General features: G+C 57.9%; 1 protein-coding gene and 1 long non-coding RNA gene across 5 annotated transcripts in view; one reads left to right on the top strand and one right to left on the bottom strand.

Annotated features, from left to right (window-relative positions):
- Nucleotides 1–13,233, bottom strand: part of GSG1L (GSG1 like) — a 183,794-nt gene extending 170,561 nt beyond the window's left edge. Inside the window, exon 1 of one of the 4 annotated variants that reach the window (XM_059692467.1) lies at nt 12,633–13,233. In XM_059692467.1, the coding sequence (XP_059548450.1) occupies nt 12,633–12,960 (328 nt within the window). In that variant the 5' untranslated portion in view covers nt 12,961–13,233. The remainder of the gene's footprint in view (nt 1–12,632) is intronic. The other 3 variants (XM_059692469.1, XM_059692468.1, XM_059692470.1) reach the window with 3 other exon arrangements.
- Nucleotides 13,234–14,336: 1,103 nt separating this feature from the next.
- LOC132232325 (uncharacterized) lies at nt 14,337–20,340 on the top strand. Its single transcript, XR_009452404.1, has 2 exons — nt 14,337–14,525; nt 19,981–20,340. It is a non-coding gene; the product is annotated as an uncharacterized LOC132232325 (long non-coding RNA).
- Nucleotides 20,341–20,945: the final 605 nt, after the last annotated feature.

Raw genomic sequence — 20,945 nt, 5'->3', positions numbered from 1 at the left:
CCCAAGAGTTAAAAACAGAATCAACAGCCGTGCGTATACTTTTTAAATCATTGGTAAAGAAAAAAGCAACAAAACCAAATCCAGACAGTGAAAGACAAAAGCAAAGAAGTGTTGAAAGAAAAAGGAATAAAGAATTTAAAGTATTCAACAAAAATAGTCATGAGATCAATCGTATTTATTAAAAAAATAAATTTTGTTTGGTTAAGACCCTCAGTTTATGCCCAAAGACAGACTCTAACCGCATACTGTTTTTACCAGGTGTATGCCTAACAGAAGGACATAGAAAAGTTAAAAGAAAAAAAGCTAGAGAGATCCACCAAGGGGACACAAACAAAAGAAAGCAGGGAGAGAAATACTAAAATATGAAAAAATAGAATTCAAAGCCAAAGGCATTCACTAGGGGAGAATAGTCATTTGATATTGACAAAAGCAAAATCCACAACTCCACAATGAAAATATAACTGTCACAAATCTTTTTGCGATAAATAACACAAAATGACATTTTATGAAAACAGAACTACCAAAAACACAGTAAAAATGGAAAGGATTCTATTGAAGAGAAAGACTTTGACCTATCCCATTCAGCTTTTTGCAGACCAATAAGAGCAAAGGGAAGTAAATAACAAGACACTATCTATAAAGCTGCCTTACCTTACACACAGGGAATATACCTGTGCTTTTGGTTGTTTTATTTTCAAATAAAACATTTACCCCCAAAGAAATTATGAAGCGGAAACTTCACAGTCCACTGTCTCTATCTATCGTTCAGTAAAACTATACATTAATGACAAAAGTTTAAGCAAATAAGACAAAGCATTAAAAAGAAATTCTAAAAATGTCCTATTTAATTATTCTTGGATCAATGAATAAACGAGAGCACATTTCCGTAATATTAAAAACAAAGTTGTAATTTCAGAACTTTTAGAAAATGATTTTAAAGAAAGCACTGTGTTTTGAAAGTCACAAGATATGGCCAAGGTGGTGCTCACAGGCAAACTCATAGCATTAAATGCATTCTTTTTTTTTAACTGTGAAAACAAAGTTTTCCCAATTCAAATATCTGGACATACCTCCAAAAAGTAACAAAAGAAAACAAGGATAAATTAGAAAACTTAAACAGAAGAGTTCTGACTCTTTAAAGGGGGGGGGGGGGGGGCGGACAATAAAACAGCCGAGCTGGCAAGATCCAGATTGAAAATAAAGGGAGAGCCCGGCTGATGTGGTCAGTGGTTGAACCTATGACCAGGCGGCCATGGTAGATTCCCAGTCAGGCCACATGCCTGGGTTGCGGGCTCCATCCCCAGTAGGGGGCATGCAAGAGGCAGCCAACTGATCGATGATTCTCTCTCATCATTGATATTTCTCTCTCTCCTCTCTCCCTTCCTTCCTGAAACCAATAAAAATGTACTTTAAAGTAATAATGAAACAAAGGGGAAAGGTGGAACAAATCGCCAGGGCCTCCAGCCGGAAGATGTGGCATCTCAGAGCGGAGCCCGGGTAAAGGTTCCGGCCAGGCTGCAGTCTCCAGAGTGTGAAAGCGACTTTCACCAGGACTCCTGTCCCCTCAGCTGACTCGGACAAGGGAAATCCAAAGACAGAAACAGCAGAATACCCAGGATTCCGAGTACATCGAGGACAGGAATCAAACAGACATTCTTTCTTTTAATCACAGGAAAGTACTATGCTACATTTTTCACAAACAGGTTTGAAACTCTCGCATCAATTATTTTCTAAGAAACCACAACTCACTGAAAACTGACGAGGGAAGTAGAAAAGGAAGTGACCAGTCACTGAGGACGGACTTGTTCTGCCTAGAATGCTGCCGCCGCCTCCAGAACTCTGCATGCCTCCTCCTTCTGACAGCCAGGCCTCAGTTCAGGGGTCGCCCCTCAGGAACGTCTCCCTGACACCCTACTAAAAGCCCCACCTCAGTGCTACCTCAGCACCCGCTTCCTAGCACTCAGGTCTGTGTGGGATTGTTACTTACCTACTATATTTAAACTTTGTTTTCTCTCCACTGGAATGTGAGCTCCTGGTAAGCGGGGACCTTATTCAAGTTCGCCAGGTACCCCTAAGTGCCCAGCAGAGTCAGTGTATTAAGTTTACCGAGACCAAGGAGGACAAGAGAGCTTGCAGAAAATCCTTCCAAATGATTTCTTATGACAAAGGAAGATGAATCTTTCAAGATAGAAAAAAAAACTATCCAGGAAAACACTTGAAAGTACAGAAGAACCTGGCCAGCAGGTGAGGGTTCATATAAGGAAAAAAGACCCTCTCGAAAATTCTATTTTCGAGGGAAAATGAGAAGTAGGCTTGAAAAGCCACCGAGATGTGACTGGCTTACGCATCAAGAAGCAGGAGTGCCTGCGAGCCTTCCCCCCTCAGGGTGTCCAACCACGTCCCTGACCCCTGAGTCCCAGCGTCCTTCTGGCCTGAATCCAGTACCGTGGGAGCCACGGTGAGTGACAAACCCGTTCTCGCCTGTCCCCTCGAGAATGTCAGCTCATGGAGATAAGGCCTTTGTTTTGTCTGCCACTGAGTGCACAGGGGCCTCAGGAGGGGCTCGGTACGTCCAAGTTCAAGGTACCAAAGAGTGAATAACCTCTTGCTGTCTGTCTTCATGCTCGAGGGCGGAACCTCCATGAGATTAAGACTTCATCTGTCTCATTTCCTGCCCGTATCCCGCACCTGGACAAGCCCTGGCACACAGTAGGTGCTCATGAACATGTGTAAGAGTGGAAACCTGGGGACAGAGTTCATGCTAAGAGAAATGCATGTGCAAAGGCCCTGGGGCAGGGGCGTGCCCGGGGGAGTTGGTACAAAAGCCCGGGGGATAATGGGACTGGAGCTGAGGCAGCAAGGAGGAGTGTAGTGCAAGGTGAGGCAGACAGACAGGGGCAAGTCGTGCTGGGTCTTGTAGCTGCTTTTGCGATGGGAGCCATCCAATGTATAACAGGATCCCTCAGCAGACTGCAGGCCGAGGGGAGCCAGTTGGGGCAGGAAGACCAGTGAAGTGGGTGCTGGAGTCCAGGCAGGAGATGGTGCAGGCTCAGACTCGGTAGCCAAGGAGAGGATGAGAAATGGCTGGACTCTGGATATGTTTTTAAAGGAGCCAATAGGATTTGCTGGTGGATTGTGGCTTGAACGGTGTTTGTGGAGAGGGGGAGGGGAGAGAGAGAGGAGAGAGAGAGAGAGAGAGAGAGAGAGAGAGAGAGAGAGAGAGAGAGTGTTAAAGAGGACTCCAAGGTTTTTGCCTCAGAAAGTGGAAAGATGGCTGTCCGCTGTCTGCTGTCATTGGCTGAGACGGCTGTGGCGGGTGTGGAGCCACCCATGTTGTCACCAGCCTTCCCATCTGTCTGCTTTGCGGGCTCACAGTAGGGATGCCGTTGTGACCATGCGCCATGCAAGCCAAGGGCCATGTGTCGCTTCTAGGCAAAAACTCACCCCCTTTCCTGAGATGGGGCCTCTTTTCTGCGGGCCCGATGAGGACAGCTCGGTGTGTGAGCGGTCCAGATCTGCAGGGGTAGCAGCACGACCCAGCTGTCCCTGCTGGTGAGGGCGACGAGGAGGACGATGGTTGGGGACTTGGCCATTTAAGATGTCATTGGACGCCAAGTGGAGGCATCACCTCAGTGCAGACACTAACACGTGTGTCCCCACCCGACTCTGTTCTGGGCGGGTGTCCCTCCCTCGGTGCTTCTCGGGGCCACCCAGGAGGTGGGGCCCTAGCCAAGGGGCGGCGTGGGACAAGGCTGGCAGGTGCAGTGGGAGGGGGGCAGATGACCAGGGATTTAAGCACCGCCCCCTCTTCCAGAACTGGCCCCTGGTTAGAAGCAGGATGGGGGGACAGCAGACAAGGCAGAGGTGCTGGAGGCTCCACGCGTGTGTCCAGAGGCGACAGGCACGGACCCAGCTGGCCTACTGTGTGTACGTAAGGTGTGATGGTGAATAAGACTTGGGACAGTCGGGAGGAGGGATAGTGAGCTGTGATGAGCTGAAGGCCCCCAACACCAAACCACCCCACAGTCACCAACAGGGGGATGGAGGAGAGAGACTGAGAGGGTCTGCCCTGCCCTCCTCCCCCGCCCTCCCCGGGGGCCGAGGCCTGAGAGCCGCCCGGGCCTGGGCACAGAGCTGCCTCCTCCCGCCGGGGCCTCTGCGGCTCCTAAAAAGAGCAGGCAGCAGCGCCATATGTGCTCCTGGCGCCTCCGGCTATTTCGGGCAGCCCTCTCTCGCCTCTCCTTCCAGCTCCCCAGGCCTGTGCGTGAGTGTGTGTGCATGCGTGTGCGTGAGTATACGCGTATGCGTGTGTACACGTGTGCTTGTGTGTACATGTGCACGTGTGTGTTTCCCTGTCGCTCCCTCCGTGGGCCTTTGTCTCTGTCCATCTCCACTTTCTGCCTCCTCCACCCGCCTCTGTCTTCCTCTCTCTGCTCGGCCCCCGCTTTCACTGCCTGCCTTTCGGTCCGCTGTCTGATCCCAGCCTTTCCTGGGTCCCTCTCAGATGCTGGGAGCACCCTCCCGCCTGTCTCTCACCCCACCGTGTCTCCGTGCCTCCTCTCCCCGCCCCAGTTACCATCTCTGACCCACTCCCAGGGAGGCTGGGACAGGCCGAGCCCCCACAGCCACTGCCCCCCCACCAGGCGTCTGGCTCAGCTTCCTCCAGCCCCACCCCTGGGCGCAGACCTGCACCTTCAGCTGAGTGACCCAAGGGTGGCCAGGGAGCACTGCGGCCGCCACGGCCCAGGCCACGCTCCTGGGTGGTTCTGGGGCATAGAAATGTTTGGGAAGCGTCGGATGGATCAGAGCTTCCCCGCCTGGTGTTGCCTCAGGGACGGCCTCGGGCAAGTGTAGGCCAAACGGTGGGTTGGGGATGCCTTTCTCTGGGCGGGGAGCCCTCGCTTCACCCCAGCCTCACAGAGCCCCAGCTGCAGGGCTTGTCTGAGAGGAACCGGGCGGGCGAGGGGGGGCCTGGCCTCCGCTCCTTCGGGTGCTGGAGGAAGCAGGGGCATCCTTGCTCCGGCCTGAGCAGCACTGACTGTCCTTTCACTGGGACCGGCCTGGTTCTAAGGAAGCACCTGTGACACGGTGATTGCTTCTCCCTCGCCCCTTTCATGCCCCGGGCAGTTTTAACCCTGCAGGCCCCCCCCTGACCCTGGGCTCAGCCATGTGACTGACATCCACTTGCCCAATGGGATGTCAGCAGAGGCTTGAAAAGTGCCTGCACCGTCGGCGGCGCTGGCTTCCCGGCTCGGACACCACATGGACCGTGCCGGGCTCGCCTGGCGGAGGGTACGAGGCACAGGGCCCCGTGGCCTCCATCACTGCAGCCGACAGCCAGCAACCGTCACACGAGTGCGTGGCCCGGCCCAGAGCAACCGACATGGGTGGCCCGCAGACGCCTGGGCTGAGTGAATTCACGCCGCCACGTGCGCCGAGGGTTTGGGCTGTGGCACCGCCGCTGAGGCAGGGGCGAACTGAAACTCCCTCCCTCCTCCACTCTCAGGACTGGGCTCCCCTCTGTCCCGGGGCAGGCATGTGACCAAGGTCAGCCAATCAACACAATTCATCCCACGGCAGCAGTCCAAGGAGAACTTGTTCTGGAACTTTTGTTGGAAACGTGGGGAGGGGATCCCCCTTTTCTACTGAAGCTGCTGGGAGACAGGAGGTGCACGGAGAGTGCACTGAGCAGGGAGCGGATGGGGGGGTGGGGCGGCAGAGCCGAGTGCTGGAGAAAGACAACTCTCCCAACAGCACTGCTTGGCCCAGCCACATCCCAGCCCCGATTCTCCCACCAGACGTCCCACCAGGAGAGGCCATCACGACCTTTTGGCTTAAGCCCATTTCCAGGGAGCTTCTCTTGCTCGCATGAGTCCAGGCTAACAGGGTCGGATCCTTTTGGGACGTCTGCCCAGCCCCAATCCATTCCGTGGGCTCAACAAGGTTCCACTCCCCTCTCACAGGACGGGGTTATGCAATCCTACACCCCACTCCCCGAGCAGAGCGACCGCCCCATGGCCATCTGCACACCCACCATCCAGGCACGCTCGCTCTCAAGACCGCGAACCAGCAGACATGGACCCTGGGGGCTGGGCGTCCGAGTCTGGGCCCTGCACGATTTTAGTTGGTGGCTTAGACCTGAGGGAGGGCCTCACCCCGGCCCCGGAGCCCAGGTGGCCCTGGCTCAGTGGGCAGCTTCCTCCTCAGAAACTACCTTATTCTTACTTGGGTTCAAGTCTCCTCTGTCACTTGAGGCCAAAAAAGAGTTTAACCACCGCAGTCCTGCAGGCAGCAGGGAGGTCACGGCACCCCCGGTTCCCGGAATTTAAACAGGGATGACCACAGTGCACCCCCCAGCTCCTCAGTGTCCCCCTGAACACTCTTCCGGGGACAGAACAGGAGAGCAAGGAGGGGAGAGAGAGCGTCTGTGAGTCCCTGGGATGCAGGAACACCGCAGATCCCGCCTCTCCCCGCTCAGAGGCCCGAGCTGTCCTCTGAATCCCAGATGCTTTCAACAGAGTCACTGACCCCTTGCTAAGTGCCTGCTCATCCACATTCCGGATGTGGCATCATGTGAAATGGACCAAGGCCTGCCCCACAGAGCCGGCAGCCGAGCAGGGGAGGGGTAATACAGAGGTTAAATGAGTGTGATGTGTAGTGGGCAAGACAACAATTAGGGTGATGAGGGGAAGAGCTGGGAGGGGAAGTGCTGGGGGTGGGTGTGTCCCTGAGTAGAGGAGGGAAGTGATCTGACTCCGAGGCTTGGAGTCTGAGCTCCGGTCGGTGGACCCCGGCAGAGGCAGGGACCCCGGCAGGGACAGGGACCCCGGCAGGGACAGGGACCCCCGCAGGGACAGGGACCCCGGCAGGGACAGGGACCCCGGCAGAGGCAGGGACCCCGGCAGAGGCAGGGACCCCGGCAGGGATAGGGACCCCAGCAGTGACAGGGACCCCGGCAGAGGCAGGGACCCCGGCAGAGGCAGGGACCCCGGCAGGGACAGGGACCCCGGCAGAGGCAGGGACCCCGGCAGGGGCAGGGACCCCGGCAGGGACAGGGACCCCAGCAGGGACAGGGACCCCCGCAGGGCAGCTGCTGCTCCCAGAGGAACCCAGGCACAGTGCAGACAGATCTGCCAGGTTTTTGAGAAAAACTGTAAATCCAAATGTTCCTGTGAAGTGTGTCCATTTTCAAATGTTGGCAGCTTATTCAAAGACACTGTAAACACTGCAGGGCCGAACAAGCAGGCAATTCAGGTCTGACCCACAGGCCACGGGTCTGCACTTCCCTCACAGGTCAGCCCTCAGCGAGCGCCATGGGCCAGCACCAGCCAGCGGGGTGCCTGCCTCACCTGCTGTAACCCCCATGAGCCATCATGAGGCAGATATTACCTTCCCAGCCAAGGAAGCTGAGGCCCAGAGAGAGCAAGCCCCTCCCAGACGCCACACAGCAGTGAGTGGTGGCCTGGGGGCTGGAGCCTGGGCTGACCCCGCGATGCCCGTGTCCTGTTGTGTTCTGCTACCTCCATCACCCAGACAGAAAGCCACTAGCCAGCTGTGGGCAAACTACGGCCCGCGGGCCGGATCCGGCCCGTTTGAAATGAATAAAACTATTGAAAAAAAAGACCGTACCCTTTTATGTACTGATGTTTACTTTGAATTCATATTAGTTCACACAAACACTCCATCCATGCTTTTGTTCCGGCCTCCGGTCCAGTTTAAGAACCCATTGTGGCCCTCGAGTCAAAAAGTTTGCTCACCCCTGCACTAGACCCTCATTTTCCACACGGAAAAAGCAAAGACCAGAGAGAGCGTGAGTCATGGGCCCCAGGTTCAAGTCCAGGCTCCAACGTCAACTTGCTGTGCCTCGGTTTCCTCATCTGGAAAATGGGCATAACCATGGCACCTACCGCACAGGTAACACTTGTTGAGGGCCCTAGAGCCACGCCTTTCACAGTCGGAATCGTCACCCACCAGACGCTCCTAACACGAAGTCCAACCAAGCCCCACTGATGTTATACCAACACGCTCCAAAGCACCGAGGCCTCCTGGCTGGGGACATCGTGTGTCCCCACCCTCACGGAAATGTGGCAGCATGCTTAGAGGGAGCGGGCAGGAAAGCTGGGGTTTTCTGAAAAGAAAGAGGGAAGCAGAAAGGTGCGGAGTTGGGGAGAACTGGCGGCTGCCTCCTCCTGAGTGGGAACGGCCCTGCCCGGCACTCACTTGGAGCCTCAGTGGACGGAGGCGCCCGGACGGCCCCCCGACTCGTTGAGTCATAAGAAGACACTTAGAGCCCGGGAAGGAACTGGACACAAACCGTCAGAACAACAAGCAGCGTTCCTCCCACGCATGTTGACTGAGCACCTACTGTGTGCCGGTGGGAGCACTGCCGAGCCAGCGGGAACAATGAGATAAACTCTACCCCACCCTCGCGGAGCTGATGGACAACACAAAGCACGCAGACGAGGGCCGTGAAGGTCAAGTCCGTGGTGGCAGGAGCTAGGAGAAAAATCCAGCAGGAAATGTGTGGGGAGATCAATGCTGATTCCTGTGCTTGGAGAGAGCTCAGCACTGACGTAAAGAACTTTCTAGAAATAGCCTTGTGCCATCTGAGGGAAGAGCATTCCAGGCAGAGGAAAGGGCTGGTGCAAAAGCCCTGCGGCCGGTATGCCTCCTTGGGGGCCAGTGTGGCAGGAGCTGGTGGCCACAGGTGGGGTGGGGCTGGGTGGAGAGGGAGCTGGAGAAGCTGCAGTGAGCGGCTCTGACTCCAAGCGAGAGGAGGCTGTTGGAGGGGGCGCCCAGAGGAGGAGCAGGATCTGATCCTGGCTCTGGTGGGTGCAGGAGGCCGAGGGGGGGTGGCCAAGGCTGGGAGGCAGCCGACGGCAGCACAGAATGCACGGGAGATGTGAGTGGCTCAGGAGGGCAGCGCGGAGGGGGCCAGGCTCACACACCGGCAGGGGCGGGGCACTTGCCCTGCACCATCCCACGATCCTCACACCCTCACACCCGGGACAGGGGCGTCGGCTCGACCCCCTTCCACAGGGGAGCCAACGGGGGCTCTGGCCCAGCCACGCTGCCGAAAGGAGGCAGAGCCTGGCCTTACACTCGAGAAATCCCACCCTTCACTCGACAGAACGGGCACCGGTGCACCATCACAGGGAAGAGAGAGGTCTAGGGTCCAGTCAGAGCGCCCAGCAGCTGCTCCTGCTCCCCGAGATGGCCTCCTCCTGGCCCCGCAACCCGCCTCCCTCCAGCCAGCCTCCAAAGTCCGCCTTGCCCCACCGCCAGCCATTCCTGCCACCATCTCCTCAGGATCAAGTCCAGCCTCACCTGTGCTCCCAGTTAGCACCCCACCGCCGCCACCCCATGTCCCTCCTCCAGCCCTACTCTGCTGCGCACCCCCAGGCTGCCTGCACCCCCAGGCCGCCTGCACCCCCAGGCTGCCTGCACCCCAAGACCGCCTGCACCCCCAGGCTGCCTGTACCCCCAGGCCACCTGCACCCCCAGGCCGCCAGTGTCTGCACCCACCCAGCCCTTTGAGCACCCAAACCGGGGAGAACGCCATCTGCGTGCAGCGCCGGGGAGTCCTGTGGCAGCCACACCTGCCTTTCCCGTTTGTGAAGGAGGGCCATGCTCCTGCCGGGAGGAAGAGGGGTCGCTCTGGGGTCTGGCGATCCTGTGGTTTAGGACCGGCTGGCGTCCCCTGTGAGCGCCGCGGGGGTTCAGTGTGGGGGAAAGCTTATTAGATTCCCCCGTGGCTGCCCAGAACGGGGAGAGCACAGGAAGAAATTACCGACCAGGCATTTGAGAGGAAGGAACATTTAGCAGCTGCTCCTCACAGACAGGCTGGGATGTCATGGTCGGTGTTTTCATTCTGGTGAAGGTAAAATTCCTTGTAGTTTCACGGGCCAGAGGGAAGTTGGTCCTCACTGTTCTCAGGGGTGGGGGTCAGGACTTGGGGGGAGGGGAGGATTGCTGGGGCATTTTTTCCTCTTCAAGTAAAAAATAAATTAAAAAATGGTCACAGAACCCAGAAGAAAGGTTGTCATAGCAACAAAAGTTTGGGGCCAGGTACTTCCTGACACGGCTTCAGGACCACAGCGGTGGAGGGGCAGGATGTGGGCGCTGCGGACCAGCCGGGAACCCGTCCCAGCTGGCTCGGCCCCGCCACGTTTCTCACCAGCACTGACAGGCTGATAACTATTTCCCAGGCTCTTGGGAAGGAAAATTGTGATTTTCTGGGAGGGGTGATCTTCGCCAACTGTGATGAAGGGAAAAGAAAAAATGGTGGGTTTTGTTTATTTGCCCAACAAACTAACCATTCATGATTTTACTGAGGACCAGGAGTGAACCCCCCACGTCACCCCCTTCTCCGACCCCCAACTGTACTATTATCTTTCCTTTCCACTTCCCCCGGATTCCTCTCTGCCCCAAGGAGAGAATTCAGGCCCCGGGCCAGCCGTGAGGCCTAGACCGAAACCTCTCTGAGCCTCGAACTCCTCATCTGAGAAATGGGCACCGCAGATGCGCCCGCCTCACGGGTATTGGCAAGCGTTCAACAGGATGCAGCAGGTGAGCAGCTCTCCCTGCACCTGGACACGCTCGGGGCTCCGTAAATAGAAGCTAACGTGGTTTTTAGATGTGGCTCCGTTAATATTTTTTAAACGCTCAGGCTTAAGTATCCTGTGTCAAGCCCTAGGATAAGCTACAAGGCTGAGCCACAGGGGAATGAATGCCTGCAAGGGTTTGGACTGTGATCACCAGGCAGAGGCCGCGAGAGACCTCAAACAATGAAGAGGCTCCGCTGGCGGCCAGAACCAGGACATCCGTGGGGGCAGGGGCAGGGGCAGGGGCAGGGGCAGGGGCGGGGCGGGACACAGGGTTGTGTACAAGGGAGGAGAAGCCTTTGGGAGGTGGAGTGATGGCCGGGGCAGACCTCCCACACCTTGGAAACCGGGCCCTGAGCTCAGAGAAAGGTGTGTGGGGACACCCACGGCAGAGAGTGCAGATGAGGACAGCACTCGCGAGGCCTCCGAGGGAAACACGGGGTTGGGCTGGTTGGAAGGCACGGGTGCCTTTTGAGGTTCTATCATCATCATCATTATTATTATTATCATTATTATTATTACATCCCAGAGTAAAACTTCAAGACGTGCGTGCACAGCAGAAGTGAGTCTGACGGGGTGAAGCTGGTCAGGGGCCGGGCTCTTCTCAAACACTGAACGTCTTTGGCAGACAGCCAGCATGGAGCAGGGCACCCCCACAGGTGAGACAGAGCAGGCGGCCCCTCGAGAGCCCTCTGGCTCGCCACCCCGGCCTCACCCTGCAGCATCCTGCAAACCGGCCTTAAGAACTCCTGTGCACCACACACTACCCGGGGGGAGGCCTGTAGGGACAGGGACAAGAAGGTGGTGAGCAAAGGCAGGCCCCCAACAATTTCAAGTTGTGCCAAGTGTGATGAGGGCGACAGCGCTGGCGATGAGATACGGAGACCGGCATCCAGAGGCCTTCTCTCCAGAGGACCCTGCCTCCCGGGCAGGCCAGCGAGTCCTGGGCCTGAGGGAGCAGCAGGGGAGAGGGGGGCAGGGGTTCCAGGCAGGGGGAGCAGCCTCCTTTCCTTTACTACACCTCTTCCCGCTGACCTGTAACCAAGTAGGCCAACGGCTTCTGCAGGACAAACTACTGGCCATGGCCCCAGTGCATCCACACTGAGTCACATGTGACACCATGTCCACGCAGAAGAGCAACGCCTGCGAGGAGGAGCTGTAACCTTGGGGAGAGAGGTCAACTCACTGCGGAGTTCCCCCACCTGGGACTGGACGGTGCAGGGCGGTGTGGACCGGGGACCGGCACCCCCGCTCGGATGGACAGCGCTCCCCGGAGCCGCCTAGCCTCAGGCGGCCTGGGGCACGCACCTGGCCGGCTGCGTCCGCGCCCAGGACGGGTATGAGGCAGTGGGAGCGGCTTGATCTGCCTTCTGAAAAGTCACACACACCCCAGTTCCGACCGAGCCGCACCCCGCCGCCCCGCTTTCTCAGCTGCCTTCTTTCCCTCCCGCGACACGAGGGCCCACGCGGCTGCCCCACGCCCCACGCCCCACGCCCGTGCTCCAGCCCCGTCTGCGAGCTGTTAGTGCGGCTGGGGACTGGGTAGGACTCCCCGGGCTCCCGGCTCCGTGGATGCGGTGGGAGAGGCGGCTCCCAGCCACAGTCCCCGCACCCTCCCGGGGCGGCGGGATGGGGCGGGAGGGAGGCACCCAGTTCCCCGCGTAAGAAGGGGGGCGAGCGGGGAGAGTTCTGGCGCGGAAAGGAGCCGCGTCCCTGCGACCCGCCGCCGGGTGGGTCCTCGGGAGACGCGCCTCCCTAGGGCGCGGCAACGTCCCCGAAGCTGCCCGGCGCCCCGAAGCCCGGGGCGCTCGGCCCAAACCCTGCCACGGCGGGGCGTCCCGAACACCAGCCTCCTCCCCCCTCCGGCCCGGCGCGCGCTCCCCGCAGGGGGCGTGGGGCCGAGCTCTGCGCAGCGCCGGCCACCGGTGCGGGTCCCTCGCCGCCGGAGCGGGGAGCGGGGAGCGGGGAGCGCGGCCGGGACCCGCGTCTCCGGGCCGCGCGGCGGGGAGCCGGGCGCCGCGCACTCACCGCGCCCGCCGAGCTCCTCCTCGCACGAGTACCAGATGCCGGTGTGGAAATTCCTGAAGAGGAAGCGGTCGTCGCCCGTCTCCCAGCTGTAGAGCTCGCCGCCGGGGGGGCCGTTCCCCGCGGCGGCGGGGGCGGCGGTGCCGTTGGCCGTGGCGTTGGCGCCCGAGTTGGGGCAGTTGGCGCGCCCGCCCTGGCCGCAGCCCGGCTTGGGCACCCGCTGCGTGCCCTGGCACCAGTGCGTGGTGAGGAAGGCGGTGGTGGCGAAGAGCAGCGCCAGCAGGTTCAGGGCCACGGCCACGAGCGCCCGGCCGCGGCGGCTCGTCTTCATGCCGCCCGCGCCGCCGGGAGCTCAGCGCGCGAAGTTGGCAGCCGGCGCCCCGCGTCAGCGGCCGCTGCCCGCCGCGCCCGGGGGCTGGGGCGCCTGCGATCGGCGGCGGCGGACGCGGCGGGGGCCCATGCCCCCCCGCCCGAGTGGGGGCGCGGCGCGGGGGACGCGGGGGGCGGGCGGCGCGGCGGAGAGGCTCGGCGCGCCCGGAGCCCGGAGCGTGAGTGCACCTCGGCGCGGAGTCGCCGGTGCCTGGCAGCGGCCGCGGCGCAGGGACGCGCGCCCCTCCGTGGGGAGACACCTGCAGGCGGCTGGCGACACTTCAGCGCCCGCCCTCGCGGGGAGAGGGAGCGCCCCACGCCGGGCGCGGGCGGGGGACCGGGCGAGCAGAGCGGAGGGTCTGGGAAGCAGGAGAACGCCAGACGAGGGGCTGTGGGAGAAAGAGGCTTCCCGGGGGACGCGGGGCACCAAAACCGGCGGGAGGGGTCACCCTCGCAGACCCAGAAAGGCCCTGCCGGCGGGAGACAAGGGCAGCGCCTGCTGCGGGTCCCCACGAGGGATATGGAGCAGGACCCCCTCCGGGAAGGAGACCCAAAGGGCCTGAGCTGCGGTTTGCCAGGCTCCCCACAGCCGGGAGCTGCGGGACCCCCTGGAGGGAGGCCTTACGCTGGTCCCGGAGTTGCAGGGCCGCTCAGGAGGGTGTCCCCGCAGGAATGCAATGTGGCAGAGTCCAAGGGCCGCGCTTCCCCTGGGGCTGCCAGCGGGGCCTGAGCGTGTGGACCAAGAGGAAGGGCTCCTCGGGCAGGACGAAGCTGTCAGCTGGGATCCCTGGCGTGTGTGGAACAGGGAAGGGTGGCAGAGAGGTGCCCCGCACAGGATGCCACAGGTTGGGTATGATGAATGGGACTCCCCACACAGGCCATCCCCACCTGCGATCCTGAGCCGCATGACCCAAGGAGGTCCCTTCTGGACAAAAAGTTGTAGTTACCAGCAGATGCCCCGTTCCTGGGGTGGGGACAAAATGGTCAAGATTACTGACTTTGGGGTCAGGCAAATTCAGGGCTTGACCAGCCCTGGGTTGTGAACACGTCACTTAACTTCTTGGAGATATCACACAGGGGTGCAATCTCCATAAGAAGGAGGCTCTTGCTGCTGAAATGAGATCACGCCTGTAAAAAGCAGTTGGCACATAGTAGGTGCTTAATAAATGCTACTTATTACCGTATGAACCGAGAGCAGTTGATCAAACTCACACAAGTCTTTTCAGATCTCTAGTGTGAAGCGGGGTTGCCCAACCCTGAGTGCCCCGCCCACACCTCTGCTCTAACAGACCAGGTCCCCAAGCTGCCTCCACACTGCGTGGCGCCCCGTGCCAGGGTGCCCCGGGGGTGCGGCCATTGATTGCAAGAGCCCATCTGGATTCTGCCCGAGCCGAGAACTGCTCCAAGAAGCCACAGCGTGCGCAGCGGCAGGCTTGTGGAACTCAAGGTGAAGGGACTGTGCATTGCCTCACTCTGGTGGGTGAGCCTGCGTTCCCTGCCAGCTGCTGCTACTCTGCCTGGGGGAAGGTGAGAGTAACTGTGGGCAGGCGGGAACCGCGTGAAGGGTGGCCAGGGGTCTCCGGACTTGCTTATTAGGTCCCTTTCCTGGCCCCAGGCAAGGGGTTCCCAGCTATTTTGAGAAGGTTAGTAATAAGGGCGGGAAGGGTACTGGTTGACAGAGAGAATATCTTCTGGCCAAACAGCTACAAGGAATTCAGTGACACTTCTGCAGGGCGTGCAATATTTTTCATAGGCATCTCTGTATTTGCAAACCAGTCCCTCCAACGTGGGCTGTGGTTGGTGTGCACCTGGGCAGCACCCGCAAGCTGGGAGCCCTGTCCTGTGTGTCCAACGCCCAAGTGAAATATGTCCCAGGGCCACACGCTCTCAAAAAATACCCAGAAGACAGAGGGAGGGGGTGAAATTTCCATCTGACACTTTTCACTCGTTGACCCATCCACTAGAATCTCGGCACTGGAGAGAAGAGAGGACACAAACAACGTTAGCCGAGTATAGTGGTGTTAAGGGTCAGGGAGGAGAATGAAGCAGTGAAGGAGGCGGGTTGTTATTTTAAAACCGGTTTCAAGGAGACCTCACGGAGGCGGTGACATTGGAGCAGAGACTTGAAAGAGGCTGGGAGCAAGCCATAGGGATTTCCCAGGAAAGGAGCTTCCGGGAAGAGGAAAGGCGCAGCAGTGCAAAGGCCCTGAGGTGGGAGGTAACTGAGAGCGGGGGTCAGGGGGAGAGTAGCAGAACGTGAGATTGGAGAGGTGATGGGGGAAGGGCAGGTCATGGCCATCGCCAAGGATTCCGGCATTTACTCTCGGTGCGGGGAAGCCTGGGGCTTCTGAGCGGAGGGAGACATGATCTGACAGAGGGTAACAGGACCACGCCAGCGGCCAGGTTAAGAAGGGTGGCGACACAGAGACAAGCGAAGGGCAGGGAGTGAATTGGGCAAGACCAGAGGAATGACAATGGCAGCGGAGGTTCCGGGTCCATTTTAAAGGCAAATCCAGCAGGATTTGTTCCAGGATCAAACCTGGGGTGTGAAACACGACCGTGAAGTGCGGGGCAGGAGCTCCTCAAGGACGGAACTGCCGTTGGCTAAGCCAGAGGCCTTGGAGGAACAGCTCGGGTGCGGGGAGGGCCACACGTCCTGGCAGGTTTTGTCCTGGGCCTTGGACCCAGGCCCAAGGTAAGGACAGGGCTGGAGACTTGCCCCTGGAGGGAGCCCCTCCACGTCTCCACACTAATGAACCCAGACTCGTTAGCCTGGGGTATTTTTGTCTCCAAATTAGCCATATAGTTGGAAGAACCTTGGGTATAGACAGGCGTTCAAGAAAAATTACTCATGACGCTTGTTAAAGACAGGAAGTGGACTCGATCCAAAGGACCTCTGCAGGCTAGTTTGCCGTGGGGGAGAGAGGAGGGATGGACGCTGAGTGCAGGGCAGGAGGGGGTTTACGGCCCAGGAGCAGGTTGGGGCGGTGGATGGAAAACCACCGGGAGGCAACATCAGCACTAGCTAAGGAGGCTTCTGGCTAAGCCCACCTGACGGGACTCTTGCTGACAGCAGCCCAGAGGGGATCAGACATTGAAAGTGGGAGATGAGGCCCTGGCCTGTGTTGCTCAGTGGTTAGAGAGTCCACCCGCACACTGAAGTGTCACAGGTTCGATTCCCAGTCAAGAGGGTTGCAGGTTCAATCCCTGGCCCAGGGTCGGGGTGCATGTGGGAGGCAACCAATAGATGTATCCATGTTTCTCTCTCATCTCTCTCTCTCTCTCTCTCTCTCTCTCTCTCTCTCTCTCTCTCTCTCCTCTCTCCCCCTCGCCTTCTTCCTCTCCCTCGCCTTCTTCCTCTCCCCGCCCCCTCCCTTCCACTCTCTAAAAATAATAATAGAAAAAAATATCCTCTGGTGAGGATTAACAACAACAAAAGTGTGGGAGAGGAGGAATCTGATTGGGCTTCAAGGGGGAGAGATCCTCACTACACTAACCCAGTAGGATTCTTGCTAAAACTGGGCCAGGTGGACCAAGGGTCGGGCCCGGTTGAGAAGAGGGCTCAGAGGGGCCTGAAGAGACTTTGTTGGGGGCTGATGGGGGTGGGGTTTGTTTAGGAGGCCAGACATGGCGGCCCACACACAGGTCTCCTGCTACTCCCCAGCTGCCTCTGCCCGGCTCTCCTCCCCTGCACTGGGGGCCAGAGACCAGCCCAAGGAGCCTCTGCTCACCCTCCTCCAGGCACGCCCATCACCGGCCCGGACCCAGTCTAACTGTGGCTCCAGGTCCGACGAGACTGGCTCTGCCACATCGGCAGCCCCTTGCCCGCCCCTCCCACGACCACCGCCACACCAAGCCTCTGCACTCCTCCTCCCCAGCTCAGCGGGGACCTCCAGGCTTCCGCCTGCCCTCCTCCCTCTGCCTGGAGTGCCCTGCTCTGCCCAGCGTGTGCCCTCAGAGTGCTATTGAACACACTCCCCTGCAGAGCCCCGTCCCTGCCCACCCCACCCCCCGCCCCCCTGCCCCAGCCCTGATGACTGTGTTCACACCTGTCTCCCTCACCAGCCTGGGCCCCTCCAGGTCACTCCGCTGGCAGCCTGCGGCCATGTTTGGCCCATACGCAATTTTTCTTTGGCCTGGATGGAGTTGGCCTCCACCATGTTTTAAATTTTCATGTTCAATAATCATGAGCTTTCACGTAAAAAACTAGACTTCTAGCTCCTCTTGCAAGATCAAATTTCCTGCCAACACGGGGCTGTGTGCCTGCCTGGCCAACATTGGGGGCAAGAGGGGCCAGAGGCCCACTGGGCCCTCCTCTCCTTACAGGCCCTGCCAGGCCCTGGGGCATTTGGATCTGAGAACCTGGGGTCACGTGGTGCTCAAAGCCAAGTGGGGATGATGGTTACACCTGTGAGGGGGGGGCCTGGGGGAGGCGGGGCCTGTGGGGGCGGGGCCTGGGGGGGACTCCCCTGCTGCTCACAGGTACCTTCAGCCCAGGAAAACTCATTGAGCTGTACTGTTGGGAATCTCGAACTTTTTATAGCCAACAAAATTTACCTGAAATAATGCGATTCCATCTTTTCAGGAAGTATGAATAAACTTTGAAGGGACACGACCCAAATGCATTTCCCTTTCCACTTGGGATCGGCTGCTGTAAGGACACGCGCTGGCCCCTGGGGCTCCTGAGTCACTTGCTGTTTCCCGAACCTTCAAAACGGAGCTTGGGAGGCCTCCCAGCCTCCCGCCCTCCCTAATTACAGCGAGGGATTAGTCCTTTCCAATTACCGGCGAAGTTTTTAAACACTCGCTCCTAATTCCCACTCTACTCCCTGGCTCAGACCCACTCCGGGCTTGGGTGGGAGCCAGCCTCGGGCGCTGGTGTCCGGAGTGCAGGCCAGCTTCCCCGGTGGGTGCGGGGAGGGGTCCCGGAGCTCCTGCCATCAAGGAAGGCCCCGGGGTGGCTTCTCCGGAGAAGGAAACAACGTTGCCTCCGCATGTTCTCTGAAACTGCCTCAGCCCCTCCAGCTGCTCAAGAAGAATTCAGCAGCCCGGCTCCGCCAGGCATTGGGTGAACGAGCCAAACCGAGTCGCTGCCTGCACTTGGGTCATTGCAGTGGTGACGTAGGACCAGGATGGAGGAAAGGACCAGGATGCTGGCGGGAGCAGCCAGGGGCCTCACAGAGGAGGGGTGCTGGAGCTGGGAAGAGTTCGATGTCCCAGAGTGAGGGTGGAAGGTCCAACTTTTAATCCTGGCTCTGCCACATCTGGGCCGAACCTCTCTCTCAGAACCTGTTTTCTCATCTGTAAAAAGGGGATGTCACCTGCACTGAGCATCCTCGCCACAGGAGGAGTGTTTCCCGCGTGTCTTCCATCCCCTCCAGGGGAAGCTGCCTTGGTTTTGCCGGTGGAAACTGAAGCTGCGTGGAAGGGTCCCACCCGCAGGGGCACCACGCCTGCTGGGGGTGGCCAGGGAAGGGCCGCGGTGCTGGCGGCTCGGGGAGAGCTCCTACGCCGTGGCCTGGCATGCCGGCCCAGGAACTCGGGTCTCGCTCCCTCAGCCACGGGGACCCAGGGGCGGCTGTGGCTTGACACTCCTAGGACTGCTCTGGAAGGTCACCGGGGCCAGCAGCCAGCTGGCTGGGAGGTGACGGGTCTTAGAGCTGTGTCAGGAGGGCATGCCGAGGTCCACCAAGCGCCGAGGCCTGCTGAGTGATGAGGGACCCCAATCCCCGGCTGGGCTCATACAGACAAGGCCCCCCACCTAGGACATCCACCCAGGCGTGTTCTCAGGAACCACGGTTCCGGGGTACCTGGCAGGTTCGCCCTCCTCCCTCTGGGTGACAGGTAGGGAAGGTCGTGGTGGCATGCACGGAGGATGGACAGTCTGGCTCTGTCTGTCTGGCACTGAGCGACTGCATGGCAGGCACTTTGGCCAAAAGGGATGTAACGGAACGCTTATCGAATTCTCACCAGCTCAGCTGGAGAAACTGGGGCTCGAGAAGTCACAGGGCAGGCGTCAGAGTCCAAGACCCAGGGTCCAGGTCGGATGAGTCACGCGGAGAGCCCCACAGCCCAGAATGAGCCTGGGGGTCGTGACTCCCCTCCTTGCTCCCAACACTCAGTGGGATTTATCTCCCTCCCCAGGGTCTGAGGAGGGGAGATGGGAAAGGCCGGGAGAAAACAGACAGTGTAAGGTGTCTCCTCCATCAGCCCTTCTTGACCTGTTTTTCAAGCTGTTGTTTGCTTCCCTCTGCTGCCCCCTAGAGGCCAAGAGCGGCGCGGCAGGCCTTGCTTCCCTGGACCGGGAAGCAAGCCCCCTCCCCACCATCCCCTCCCACCCACCCACCCGAGAAGCTGAAAGTGTCAGAAAAGAAATCTAAGGGAGAGGGGCCTGGGACTCGCTCCCGTGATTAAGAGCACAGGTCTCCAGCTAGTTATAAATATGTATCAATTACATAACAATGCACAAATATAAACATACAGCACATACACAAACTAGAAATTCATACAGGAGGACGTAAAGATTAAATAAACACTGCTTTTAAGTGGTTTTATTTTATTGACTAACAGTATAACAATCTTCTTTACCACACAGACCTCTTAGCTTTCATTTAATAAAATATATGGGTTTTCTTACTGCTAGCAATGCAATTGCATAGGCTTTTTCTCGTTGTTTTTTTTGAACGCATGGGTTAATGTGCTGTGCAGGGACGATTCGAGAGCCCGCTTCTGTGTAGGCTTCCTTGAGAAGCTGTGGGAGAAGAAAACAATGCTGAAATTTGGATTTACATGAAGATTGATAAATCCAAACCGAGGAAGTGCCTAGTGGGCTGTCCTTTCTAAATATCGCTACCCCTATTTTAGTGCCGTGCACAGAGGAGGGAACTGGTTTTGGTGAAATTGGGCTAATACAGTTGACCCTTGAACAACACGGGTCTGAACTGTGTCGGTCACTTATGCATGGATTTTTGTTTCCCAACAGCTGCCTCTACTCAGTGGGTCTGCGGTTGGGAGCCCACGAATGCAGACTGCGCCATTGATCTGCGCCATTTTATATAGGGGACCTGAGAATCCATGGATTTCAATATCCATGGCGGGGGGGCGGGTGTCCTAGAACCAATCCTCACAGGATCCCAAGGGACAATGAATTTTGGGGGAGTCAAAAGTCCTAGTGGCCCTGGCCAGTGTGGCTCAGTTGGTTGGAGCATCGCCCCGTGCACCAAAGGGTCTCGGGTTCGAATCCTGGTTGGGGCGCATATGGGAGGCAACCAATGGCTGTTTCTCACATCGATGTTTCTCTCTCTCACTCTCCCTCTCCCTTTCTCTTTCTCTAACATTAATTTTTTAAAAAAACAGATTCTCCGGTGAAGATTTTAAAAAGTTATACGTGGATTTTTTTTACCCTGCTGGGGTTCGGCAACCCTACCCTCCAGTTGTTCAAAGGTGGATTGTATGTCTATATTTCTTGGTGTCCATCAGTCAGGCTTGCAAGAGAGTCAGAGGATTGGTATTTGTGTATTTTTAACAAATGGATTCGAAACCCCCTAAAAGTTTTCTTTTGAACGCTAGCGAAATTGGTTGGAATTTTCTGTTTTCAAGTTCTTAAAGTGTGCAGACTTGGAGAGATTAAGGGAAACACACTTTCATTGCTTTTTTGGCAATAAAAGCTCATAACAATGGAAGCAGTTCCAAACATCTGCTTTCAAAAGGCTCTTTCCAAAAGCAGCTACAGTCCCACATTGTTTACAAATCGCTTCCCTCCTATAGGAACAGATTAGGTGCTTTGTTTTGGGGGACAAGTAGCTGACAGTCACATGTCCCCCCAGAAGAGGTCAATCGAACGTGGCACTTATCTTTTTCACAAAAGGAAAACACGCGACATCTTCAGGCACAGCAGCTGTTTAAGCCACTCTCAGGGTCACTCCCATCTCATACAAAATATCCTTG

The sequence above is a fragment of the Myotis daubentonii genome, chromosome 4 (assembly GCF_963259705.1).
Source record: "Myotis daubentonii chromosome 4, mMyoDau2.1, whole genome shotgun sequence".
NCBI classification, from domain to species: domain Eukaryota; kingdom Metazoa; phylum Chordata; class Mammalia; order Chiroptera; family Vespertilionidae; genus Myotis; species Myotis daubentonii.
This window is presented reverse-complemented; position numbering and strand designations above follow the sequence as displayed.